This window comes from Falco rusticolus, chromosome 9, assembly GCF_015220075.1.
Source record: "Falco rusticolus isolate bFalRus1 chromosome 9, bFalRus1.pri, whole genome shotgun sequence".
NCBI classification, from domain to species: domain Eukaryota; kingdom Metazoa; phylum Chordata; class Aves; order Falconiformes; family Falconidae; genus Falco; species Falco rusticolus.
This window is the reverse complement of record NC_051195.1, coordinates 3733890-3747172: the sequence shown is the minus strand read 5'-3', so window position 1 is coordinate 3747172 and position 13283 is coordinate 3733890. Positions and strand designations below refer to the sequence as shown.

At 40.7% G+C, this 13283-nt stretch overlaps 1 protein-coding gene across 1 annotated transcript in view; it reads right to left on the bottom strand.

Annotated features, from left to right (window-relative positions):
• ADAM12 (ADAM metallopeptidase domain 12) overlaps nucleotides 1-13283 on the bottom strand; it is a 187357-nt gene that overhangs the window by 59729 nt on the left and 114345 nt on the right. The window contains exons 6-9 of the mRNA XM_037400747.1: nucleotides 7397-7580; nucleotides 2949-3014; nucleotides 1953-2024; nucleotides 65-234 (exon numbers count right to left, since the gene is read on the bottom strand). Coding sequence (XP_037256644.1) covers nucleotides 65-234; nucleotides 1953-2024; nucleotides 2949-3014; nucleotides 7397-7580 — 492 coding nt within the window. The remainder of the gene's footprint in view (nucleotides 1-64; nucleotides 235-1952; nucleotides 2025-2948; nucleotides 3015-7396; nucleotides 7581-13283) is intronic.

Here is a 13283-nt window from a genome sequence, read left to right as displayed (position 1 = left end):
AGGATTCAGTGCAACCAGTCTCAAACCACTGAAATCCCGGCCGATATCAGAGTGTCAAGTGTACCTTATCAGCTGTGCATTGTCATGGGGTTTACGAGGTAGCAGTTTTAGCTTTCTCCAGTCCAGAAACTCATGGAGGCTGGTGAAAGGGTCTTGAGAAATAGAGCACTTATCCATGTCATTCCATACTTCCACTCCGACCAGGGCTACTCGAATATTTAGTGGCCTATAGAACTAATGAGAAAAGAAAAACAGAAACATGTCTTTAAAACCCATTTTAGATCACACTGGATTAGAATATTCCAACCAAAGCATAATGTGCATATGAACCTTTATTATAGAGGCTTAAATGTTTTCTTCTCCAGGGCAAAAGTGAATACCTGATATGACTGACTAAGATGAAGTACTTCCATGACTTCCAGAAAACAGTTCTGACCTGACTAAATACCTGTAAGACATTCAAAGAGATCCAAAGGTATGTTGTGTCCCACCCAGGTTTGGCATCTTCCTTCAAGACAGAACGTTGCAACTACCTTCGCACGTCCTTCACTTCTGAACAAATGAGGTGCTACGGCAGGTGACACCCCCATGGCTGCCCTCCATCGCTAGCACCGATGCAAGCCACGAGGCAGGGGCAGCTGTGCTGTGCTACCATTGTGGTTCAAAATAACAGCTGAAAACCAGCCAGAGTCATTGAGTCTTGCTCGCAGCAGATAAAAACAAGTGATCTTAGTGCTGTGGGCTCCATACGCTATTATCCTGCTGGTAAATACCGCAGCTACCACAAGAGAGGAGCCAGAGCAGCATTAGTAATGGAGCAGAGATAACAACTCTAATGTGAGACTAATGTGAAGAAAGATTCAAGAATCGATCAAGTCCAGATTTGGCTGACAGCCTGAGAAAAGAACGTACTAGATCTTTGTCTTGTTTATATGCATTACAGCCATTTGGGTAATGTTGGCATTTGCTGAGCATAAATTAAGCATGAAACATAAATATATTCTAACATGCAAAATTAATTTTGAGCAGGTAACATATAAACACCTGTCCTCCAGTAATAAGTCAGCAAGACAATTACAGAAGAGGTGGAGGTGTCTTCAGCAGCTTGTTTTTTAATCAAGAATGCTTCTCCTTGAGTTATTGCCCTTGAAGCATCACTTGATAAATTCTCAGTGAAATTAAGACTCCCTGAGTTACAATTTCACTACTGGACTCTGAGTTTTTTGTGGTCATACAGCACAACAAAAATAAACTTTAATTTGTTCAAAAAGCACTGTAGAGGACTCGTGGTGTTTATTGTCAAGAAATTACTTCACATAAAGAAAAAAATGCAGTGTATGCCTCTTTGTTATTGCTTTTACTCAGCCATCAACTTCTGCTTCCTTAAACACTGCGTATCTTCGATTCCATCATCTCCCTTGGGCTAGGTATCTTCTTGACTGTGCCCTCACTGGCCCTCTGTTGGGCTGGCCTTACAACTGAACCATCCCTTGCTGCTGCAAAGGAATTCGTTCTCCAAATTCGTGCTCAAAATAATCTTTTTCCTATGGGCTGTTCCATATGTGATTATCCCCACCCTCTCCCCAGGTTAATGAAATCCTAGGGCTAAATTGTGCACCTCCTTAGAAATAGTGCTTCCACAGGTATATGCATCCCATATAGCAGAGCTCACAGCTTAGTGTGTTGAAGGGCACACGAAAGGTTTCAGTTTACTGTTTTGGTTTTACTGGTTGGAGAGAAGCATTGCTCTGAAATACCGGAGTATGAGTAAAGCAGCTGGCTTAGCTCCTTGAAAAGGTGCGTGGGTAAGGAGCTGTGACAAAGGTTGTGAAAGCTGCTGATCCGAGTGCCGCGACTTTCTTAATTTACTAGTAGAAGAAAAAGAGATTTCACAACACCTTTCAGAAAGCATAGTACGTTTGGAAAAAGTGAAATAATGCTTAAGTTCTTACCTTATCAACATAGTTTGCAATTTCTATCAGCCTCTGCTTAATTTTTTCCACATCCTTGCCTTGTCTCTGAAACTTGGAATGTAAAGGATCAGTGTACTAGCAGCACAAATGTCACAGTTTCCCCCCAACAGCCACCTTAGCCTGCCAGCGGTGTCGGTGATGTTTGGGAGCTGCGTGGTGCAAGCAAAGGCCATGGGCAGACTCTCATTGGCTTCATGGGATCGTGGTCTGCCTCAGCATAAGCACAGGCTATGGGACAGGATTTTGGTTCTTGTGAAAAGATTTTAAAATCCCTGAGTCTTACACAGGGATCTTTCAGGGACCGATGTTTGTGAAAAAGAGAAGGCTCTTCTGTTAGCTGTTTCATCTCCTGCTACTAGTAAAGTGATATCGTACGTCCCTAACTAGCAGTGTTCAAGGAGACAAAAAAAAAAAAAAAAAAAAAAAAAAAGGTGGTAAAATAATTCAAACCAAGACTTAGATCTTTGGCTGCCATTAAACTCACTGAAACACTTCTACAGCTAGTCCTGGTTACTCGCTTTGAAGTTCTCGTTGCAAACTGTCAGGAAGGCAGTCGTGCTTTGTGCAATGCGATGGTAAAACACTGCTTCACGTGCAGGATCCTACTGTGTCTTCCAAACAGTGATGGTCCCACCGAGGGCAGAGTCTCTGCCAATGTAGGCTTAACTAGCTCAAGGAGATCCTGAGCAGTCAATTGTCAATTTATATTTTCCTCTTCAATTACTGCCAGATGTGCCAGTTATTTGAGAGTCAAATTCCTTATGAAGTATTGCAAGGAATTTTACAACTGACTGTCAGTGCTGCCCTATCTTAACAGCACCTTCCCTGGCTTAACCCTAATTAGGGAAGAAGCTTTACTTTTGAAAACCATCATATTGCTGTCTGAAGCACACTATTTGCAATACCATGGCAGCTGACCTGAGCTACCTGTTTCCTACCCAAGCTTCCCACAACTTTTAGTTTTCAGTTTCTTACCTCACGATTGTCTGCCACAATAACAAGCTCCACATACTTTGTTGTCTTCAGAGTCTCCCTCTTGTACTGCCAAAAAAATATGAAAATAGTATTTTTTTTTGGCAATAAATGATCCTTGGAATCAGCACTTCCTCAGTCCAACAAAGTGCTTGAAGAGGAGAGACACAACATCTCAGACCTCCAAAGATTTCCCTGCATACAAATTTTTATTGTATTCCTTCTCCTCATGGAAGTTTTCCTTTTATCTACTGCAACAGAAATAGTCTACGTAGCACTTACAAAAAACCTCGCCGTGATCTGATCACAGCAAGCAGGAAAGTGGTGCAAACTCTCTCTCAACCTTTCAGCTTTCTGCGGTTGAAATGTTTGAGTTATCTTTCCTCGCAGGAGAATATCACCTCTAGCAGAAAGACCTTTGCTATTTCCAAGGCACATTTAAAGAAATGATGAGATGACTTTTAGCAAACTTTTTACACAATAGACAAACTGGCTACTAAGAAAAATGAGAGATAAAGGGATATTGAGTGAAGCTGAGAAAAGATCAAGTGGTCAACTGATAAATTATGTAGGAAGAAAACCCCAAGAACAAAAACTGCAGAAAAAATTGGAATGCACTGTCAGTGTCTGAGGAAGCAAACTAATAGTATAAAAATGGAAGGCATACATTTCATTTTGTATCTGTATATCCATACAAAACAGCTGGTCACGCTACTTGCAGTTTAAATGCAAGTCTAAAAGAATCATAATGCTTCGCTGCAAAAAAGATGACTGAAGAAAATGGAATCATTTTGTAAGAGTGCTAATCATCGCACAGACCCTCTGCTACCCTAAATTTAAGTGACTTACTAATGCCTGTAAATGTTCTGTGATTTACAGCAGCTGAGCACCTATTCTGTCATTCCTCCCTTGCTGCTGGAGTAAGACAGTTAGGGAAAAGAGGTCTCAGCAGGGTATCTGATCTTCGTGCCAGAATTCAAGGGGCTTAAGCAGATGTCTGACCTAGTAATGACCATGATGTCTTGAACCAAACCAATGTTCTATAACCTAAAACATGACTAAAGCTTTCCAAAGTAAACTGTTCCAAGGTAAACTGTGTGATCCCCGAAGTTAAATCAGTGCTGCACATCAGCTTCCAGCCAAATTTCACAAAGTTTTCTTCACATTACCAAAGCGTTCCTCTTTTTTATCTGCAGATTAATGATTTTGAATGTTTTGCAAGAAACACTGTGTATAGAGGACAGTGACAGATGCAACCTTTAATTACTCTGACTTTCAAATTCATATTTAATAGTGTTACACAGCCTTCAGACTACAGTAACTGGAAAATTAAGTTCCATTTGGACAGTATTTATGAACTGAAAAAGTTGTAAAAGCTATCATTAATGAACTAACCGTCAATGATATAAACCCTTCACAGGATTACGCTTTCATTGGGGGTCTGGCAAATGAGAGCAGGTAGATACTCTGACAGCTTCTGCTGGTATTGGGGTTCTCTGCCACCTGTTTGTGCTCTGCTGGAGGCAGCTGTCACCACCATGGGGTCATGGTGTGTGAACAGACTTGGTGCTCATGCCCGGCCACACAGGTCATCAGCATGTGCCAGCTGGGAAGCAGGACACCAAGGAACCAACCTGTCCCCTCCTGCTGCTCCTGGAACAGCAGCAGATGCAACACAAAGGGCCTGCTGTGTCTCAGTAGACTCCAGTGGAACCTACAGTGCTCTGGCAGAGCTTGGGTTACCTCACTGCAAAATACATCAGACGTGAGCGAGATGCCACATAAGGCAAATCACTACGTGTGTGGTGTTTGTGATGGAATTGAACTCTGACACCGAGTCTAACATAAAACTGAAATTTGTTATGCTGTCCTAATCAGAGATGTACCCCCAAAGTGCCTCTAGCCTCCGTTCAAATGAAGAGTAAAAGATGAGGCAAGAAAACCCAGGTGCAAAGTTGTAAGAAGAGCTCTGTTACATCAGTCGGTTTAAACCATTTACTTTTTACCAAGAGTAAAACTGTTTGGACTGGAGAGAGTTTGCCTGAGAGAAATTGGCTAGCAGGGAATGATCACGTAAGCCTCTGGTGACTGACTTGCATAACGAATCCCTTCCTGTGATTTGCCCAAAGGCTATGTGCATTCCTTGGATACAGTATTTATTTAAAAAATATACCTAATTATGACTTCTTTCAGCGTGCTTTCTGCGGCCAACTGCATCAATGTGCAATCCGCTGCCTGAGTTAATTCTTCAGAATTAAACTGAAGCGTCAGTAATACAGCCATGACAGATAATAAGTGGTTGGAGGCAATACGGTTTGTTCCAGACTGTTGCCCTTCTCCCCTGCTTCTGCCACCACTGACCCTACCACAAAACTGCTGTGCCATGCTGCGGCAGTCCTTCCTCACGTTCCCTTGCTTGGGAATCGGCATGGCGTGGATTCACACTGCAGTGTGGCAACCTCTCTCTTTCTCTGTGAGCCACCTGCCCCGGATGGCTCACCTGCCTGACCTGCGGGCCACCAGCACCACCACAATGGCTATTTTTTTGGTGGCTCCAGAGAAAAGGCCGTACAGTAGGGACTGTCTTACATGTCAGGCTTGCTTCCTGCAGGATCCTATCTCGATGGAGCTCAGCTGGAAAACACACTCCTGGCTGCAATTTGAGGGTCCACTGAATTATGAAACGATGCAGTATTTACAGACCCAGCTCCAACGGGGCAAAATGTGCCCGCACGCATCTGCTACATTACCTGACTTCTTGCTCCATGAAATCTCCTGTTTGGATCTGGGAAGCTGAATCTACTGTTTGTCCCACTATTAATCTGTATTTAAACCTAACCCAAAGGCTAATTGAACTTTGTGATATATCCATCTCACATTTCAGCTCTGCTCAATAATAATACAGTGTAGGTAGTTGAGAGAAGGGTCAGGGGAAAAAACCCAAACAAAAAACTCCCCTCAAACCCATCAAGAAACCAAACATTTTCATCATGCCGTGAGCTTGAGAGTAGATTTCTGCTCAGTTCTGTCACCCAGTGTGGTTTGGAGCAGCCTTACGTCTCCGTACTTTGCAGGTCATCTTTATTCAGCACGCCCTGACAGCCGCCTTTAGTTGATGACAACACTGAAATATGAAAACTCACTCCACACGTTACATTTGACAACTTTCAAAATTCATACATTAGAAGCGTAGCCAACATGCTCATTATATATATTGTACCTATCGATATGATGTGCCTGTTGACAGTTTTTATAATTATGTCCGCTGAACCATAGCAAAAATATTTTCCAGATATTTAAGGTGAATTCTGGGATGTAGTTGAAGCCATTGACAAAATGTGAGAACCATGAGGGTAATAGTAAAATTACCTTGATTGCATCAGATAGTTGTATGCCCACATTTTATTTTGGTTTCCAAGTGTTACATTGCTTGCTTCAGTGAAATTCAGTCAAAAGTCACATAGATTTTGTGGAAAACTTCATGGAGTTGTGAAAAGTACTTTTCCAATGCTTTCGACATACACACATTTTTAGAAATACGCTTAGCCCATAAAATGATATATGCAAAGGCTAATGCATTAGATACAATATTTAATATTCCTAAAATGTAAAATAACTGAATTCCACTACATAAATAATATCTAGGGATGCCATTTAGGTTGCTTTCCTTAACAATTAACCTGATACAAAGGCTTAGCAGGACATGCAAGTATAAATTCCAGTATGTGACATTTAATAAATGCTGAGGGCAGATGTGTATCATTGTATAATTTCTGAACACCTAAACCAGCCTTTTCTACAATTCTCATCCAATATGCGGATAAACTTATTAAAGTAAGTCCTCTTCCTGATTTTTAGCTCATTGAATTTTGTACAGCTGCCATTAGCTAGATGCATTTCACATTAAGTGTATTTCCTTCTACAAAACATAACTGCGATAATACATCTGTAAAATAATATGGTGAGAATTTGTTTTGTCTGCCTAAGATAATTTCCCACTAGAATTTAAAGGTTCAAAACCTAATATTAGCGAAGCATCACGGCTATCATGTTCTCTTCCATCTTGGGTGGGCAAGAACTTTTCCAGACAGTGCTCAGTGCTCTTATGGGGTCTTAAATTCTGGCTGTAATCACACATGAACCAAAATATATTACTGTAATGTGAAACCATAAACTTTTCTGTGCCATCTCATTACCAAAAAGAAAGTAAAAAGCAGGTTATGTATGCAGGATTGAGAAAAACTAATAAAGCTTTAGCAAATCATGTAAGTATATGCTGAATATTAAGCATGCACTTAAGCACATGATGTCAACAGAAGTTTACTATACGGTTTAATGGTTTGCTCCGTAGGGACTCTTTGTAACAAAGAGCTATGGTAGGCAGTAACATGGAAACGCTACCAGAGATGTACTCGGCAAATCAGAAACATAAAAGTGCATCATCCACCTACCCTGCCAGCTTGAGAATGGTGTGATATGTCACTGTCATCAGCCCTGATGGCAGAGATGTCCAGCTGGTGGCCACAAGATCCTGGGGCAATTTTCAGATTCTCCGCTCGGTAGATCTTGTGTTCACTTGTAGCACCTTCTAATGGTTCCAGAATGTAGCTTTTGTTTTCAAATACAATAATTCCCCTGTTACAGAAGAGACTAGAGTAAGATGCATAGTTTTCAAGAGCTAATGTGTGTTTGTCTACAACAAACTTACAACAGGTTTTAATAATGATGGAGTATGAAAAAGCAAAGTGCTGATTTACAATGTCATGGTTGAGTGGAGCAGGAAACATCAAAGCTGTATATTTGTCATTGCAGTATGCTATACTCTAGAAGAAGCAATGGCTCAAAGAAAATTTTCCTCTTCTGAACTACTGTACTGTAGAGAAAAATTATATTTGTGTTTTATGTGTTCTGCATTCTCTCAGTGATGCATTGCCATTGCTGAGTGGAGCCACGACGTGCGTGCTTCTGAGGACCCATGGCAAACAGTAATGAACAAAAAGCATGGTGAAAGGCTTTTGAAAGAAAAGGTACAGAGTTAAAGTATTCATTAGGATCTGCACTGTGCATTATACCTTTTAAAACAAATGCTGATGCAAGCATCAATTCTACCAGATGAAAGAGGCACTGCAATATCAAACCGGGATTATTAAATATTGCACAGTGGGACGGCAGAATGAAGCTCAGCTATATTAACCAGTGGATTCCTGTTTAACTCATTTTACTACCCAAAACAGTAATTTTTACAGCAATACCACCTGCTCTCTGAGGACCTCAAAGTGTTTCCATCAATGAAAGCACTCTTGTTGCAGTGCTTTAAGCTACTGTATGCCCAGCGGAAAGAGGGGTTTAGGAAGAGATACAACACCTCGCTCCACGAAACGTGGAAGAACCGAGGGCATGCAGCCAACCGCGGGCTTCACATGCCGTCTCCTAAGCAAAAACCACTCTCCCTGTACACTCCAGACAACTCACCAAATAAAAGCCATGCTTGGGCTCTTGTGCTGGGTCCTGCCCAATTATTCTGAGCTGCTACAGTAAAGCAAAGTTGACAAAAGACTGAATGTCTTTCCAGTTCCTCCTGCTGAGGAAGCTGCTGGCATAAAGCTGCTTTTTCAGCTCAGCACAGGAAATATCGGCAGCTTGGTGTGGATGTCCATGGCCTGCACGTGCTGGAGTAGGGTTTCTGGTACTCTACGGCATGAAGTAGCACAACCTCCAACAGTATCACTGGAATTAGTAATTATAACTGCAACTGTAGAACCACAGAATAAGACGGCTGCTCTACTGTACAGCAGGACTGGCGCCGCATAAGAAGGAATGAAGTAGGTTTGCAGACAGGGCTCAGGTAGAAATTTCTGTAAAAGAAAAGAATTTAATATTCTGTGCTTAACTTGCAAGTGTCTAACTTGCATCCTGAGCGCATACTGCCAACCACACGGGAGAGCCCTAGGGAATTCCTACATCGAGCTGGACATCAGGTTTTCTTGGGTAACTGTGTGGCCAGAGAAAGGCATCCTTTAAAATCCATTTCTCATCTCTCCAGCAGGGATAAGCATTTGCTTATGGGGTGTTGTAAGCATTCATCAATTAGACACTACACAGAATACTGCACTGCATTACTAATTTCTTCCCTGTCTTTAAATTATGAAGGCGTTAATCCCTAAGCACTGGCAAAGGTTCAGCAGCAATAATTAAATTCTATCTACCTGGAATTCCATGAAACTTTTAATTGGCCAAGGCATTCTTCCACAATTCCTCCTCTAAACTGCTCTCTACTGTCTATATATGCTATTAAGCAGCATATTTCAGCCCGAAGCTGGCTGCATTTTATTAGTGGTGTACAGGAACTGTCTGCTCTTTTTATTTCTGTCTGTACTGCAACAAAGGTAAGACACTACAACCACTGTGATACTGATACGTATCTCTATACAATTCTTCTGCAGAAAGCTAAGAAAAGAAAAAAAGGAAAAAGAGGAAGGACCCAGAAGCAGGTTAATGACACCATAAAGACTGATTTAAAAACAAAAAGTAAAATTATTAGGAAAAAGCTGCCCTAGCTATTCTATTCTTGGCAAGATATGATGAAGAAACTTCAAGTCTTTGGCCTCCTAACCAGTTAACTGAAATTTTCATTCCAAGCTGACTGCACACTTTTGCTATAAACCATCATTAACACCAGTTCAGCCAAGCCAACAGATGACCATTTTCCTGTTAACTACAACAATCAGAAGTCCAAGATTAAAAAAAGAAAAAAGAAAAAAGAAAAGACTGGAAACACATAATATTAAAGGCTGTGTGACAGCATTTGCAAGAACCTGCTTTACTGACGCGAACCAAGAATCGGGGCCTGATAATTCATTTGTAGCTTCCTTAGTAGCCTTGGCAAATCAGGTCAGACATATTATTTACCCATGGCACAGCCATGCTGTGTATGATTGATCACAGCTGGAAAAGCAGGACTGATTTATTACAGTAACCCTTGTAGCTACAGCCAGGGTACCATGCAGCATGCACGACGCAGGAGAGACCTCCGAGCAGGTCGCCCCATGATCTGAGTAACCTTATACCCTACAGCTCTGAATTATCTTCAGATCTGCCTTATTAATTGAAGAATTTAGGAAACTAGGACAACGTATTCCCTTTACTCTGATAATCAGCAACTGTTTAATCAGCACAATCAAATAAGGACTGTTGTCTTTCCCTTGTGCAATTAGTCATTTAATTTTGGAGGCAGCTGGAGCCAGCAATGGAGACAGAACTCCATTGGTCACTGTTTGAAAGGGGCCAGCCGGACCTTCTCCCCTTCCTGACAACTCAAAACCAACATAAAACCATGCAGGGTTTTAATTTTAATGCTAAACTTTATCCTGCTTAGAACATTAACTTTAAAAAAATATAGACTTAAATAATGTTCTTTAATTATTTATACTAGATAGGGAGAGACTTAGCATCCTTTTACTGGGTAAAGCACCTTTTTTTTCTTTTTTCTTAAAGCCAGCTTATTGTCTTGAAGAGTTCACAGCCAAAACATGCCACAGCAATGTCAGGTTTCCAATGTACCCCTTGTATATCAAGCTTCTGTGTAAAATAAGTAAATACCATTTATTTACCCCTCATTTTCATTAGCTGCAGAGCATACAGACAAATGAGCTGGTACCAGAGTGATTAAATTTTTTCTACTGAGCACACCAGAGCCAGGGCAGCCTATTCAGCTCGCCACTGTCCCATCCCAAGTGACAGCATCAGACTTTAAGAACACTTCCACCTTTGCATATGAAGCAATCCCATGGTAAAAAAAAATCTGCGGATTCGGCATAAGGAAAAATATACTTTTCATGTAATGCACACTTATCCTTTGAGGGCTGCCTACAGGGTATCAGCACTTGGCTTGTGCCCATCTGTAATAAGATAATGAATATCAAATATGAATTTTCTTGGCCAGCTTTCTGTTTCTGACTTATTTTCTTTTCCTACAATTGCATTTTCCCCCCATCAATCAGTGCCAAGCACAGCACCTTAAAAGTGTAACTACTCAAAGCTATGGTTTCTTTCTTTTTTTGGTGTGGCAGGATTAGATGAACAATACCTACCAGTCATTCAATACTAAGAATCTGATGTAAAGAAAATAAATCTAAAACTACTTTTTCCTCTCACTTTTTTCAGGTGTTTCAAAGAAGCCTCTGTTACTCCTACACCGTTTCTGTGTCTTTCTTTTGAACATGGTTCTCCCACACTCCTGAGTCAGCCTATGTTCCCCAAAGGACAAGATGGTGTAACTTTTCCATCAGGCATTAATGTTAAATAATACGATGTTTTCCAATGTGCCAAATAGATAGTATGTTAAACTACAGATCCCCAACCAAAGGTTATTCAAGGAACTCTAAAGGGATTTCAGCAACTCTGGGAATACTTGAGAAGTGGCTGCTCTTTAAGACCAACGTCTACTGAAATCTTTTGGAGTCCTACCATCACCTCTTCCAGGCAAAAGACTCCCAGAATTCCCAAGCTTATACATACTTGGGAAAAATGCAATATAAAGTATACATTACTTGGTGTCCAGATAGCTAGTTCATGGCATCTGTGTTTTCCCCAGTCCCAAACCATACTGATACTGGGAAGTCAGAAAGATCTTGCAAATAAGCTGGGCAGGAAAGACAAGAGACAGTTCAAATCCTGTCTAAATCTATCGGGCTGTCCTTTTCATCACTGGTAGCAGAGAGGGAGGGGAAAAAAACAGAAAAATCTATATCATACAGCATGTCCAGACATCAGTTCACAGGCTCCAAGCCAACTGGAAGCAGCTTCAGTGTGGTCTTGAGCATGAGTTAACATTTCATTCTACCTCTCATCAGGGTTTGAATCCTGCGCATGTCTGGTGCTCAGCACCAAATAAACCACATCCACATTGCTGCTAATCAGCTCTCAACATGAACGACTCATTGGTATTTGCCTGCTCTATGCCTTTATATGCCATATGGACACATGGGGAACGCGTATATGAAATGGCCTATGATGGGAGAACTCTCTCCATCAGAAAGAAAAAGAAATTAAAACATAACTTAAACAAGTCAGTTGTTATTAATTGCTATTTAACTTGCCAGGACCCTCTCAATTAGGGAAATGCAATCTGACAAAATAAGTCCACTACTTTAACTGTCAATAAAGTCAAATGTGATTTTTTTTTTCCTCTTAAAAGGCAAAACCAAAACAAAACCTAATGCAAGGCCAGTCGTATTTCATGTATCAACAGGCTTTAGGAAATCTCAAAATATAAATGGGATTTTTCTTTTCCAACTTGTCAGCAGAAGCAAAGGCCCTGCCAACATAAACCATCAATGCATACTTGTCTGAGAAATTGTGATGCTAAAGTAAAACTTGGCTAGGACAGCATTATATGAAACTGTTATATATTATTCTGCTGTACTATACAGGGAAAGCTAAGTAAATCAATAAATCTGATATCCATGAATGAATTAAACATTTGGTTTTAATGAAGCTCAAAGTTATATTCATTTCTAAACAATAATAATAAAAAGCTCTATTACCACTGGAAAAGGAATGTAGATGTTTTCAGTTTGTAAGAAATTAATTAGACTAGAGAGGGCTGTCATGCTTACACACCACATACTCACATTAAGGCTGTCTCTGGCCACAGACACAGCAAAAGACTGTGCAGTGCTCAAGTGCCACCTAAAAAATCACAGCACCTACATTTCATAACTAATGCTACAGCTTCGGAAGTACAAGGTCTGATCCCACAGCTTATTCCAACGAGAGTTATAGTTAAATAGAGAACAGAACTGGAGCCCTGTGGCCCTGGCGTGTTCTCATGATGCTTGTGGTGGAGGTACAGCTGTCACTCACTGCAGCATTTCTGAACATGCACGACATCAATCTGTAAAGTGATAGGTCATTTTTATTTATTTTTCTTATCTATTCTACATACTCAGGACTTTTTGTAACAAATTCCCAGGCAAGTAAAAGGGCAAACAAACAAAAGAGGAAGAAAAATGAAGTAGTGAATGAAAACTTCACTTCTAGTCTGTGTTAATAAGTTGCAGATGAGTACTATTGGGATAAATGAACAAGATGCTCTATCAACTGTTTTTCTAATGGGTTAGGTGATCTTTAGATATTTTCCAAATGTTTTGGTCATTCTTTAACTTTAAACGACTGGGAGGTACAGAGAATGGGAGCTGGACTGCAGAGACAGAAGTACTCCTGTCTCTACTACTGCCCCTGGGCAGCCTTGGACAGGTCATTCACCTCTTTCTGCATTAATTCCCCACCTTTAAAATGGGATAAATTTTAGAAACCAGAGACAATAAATATCTATTG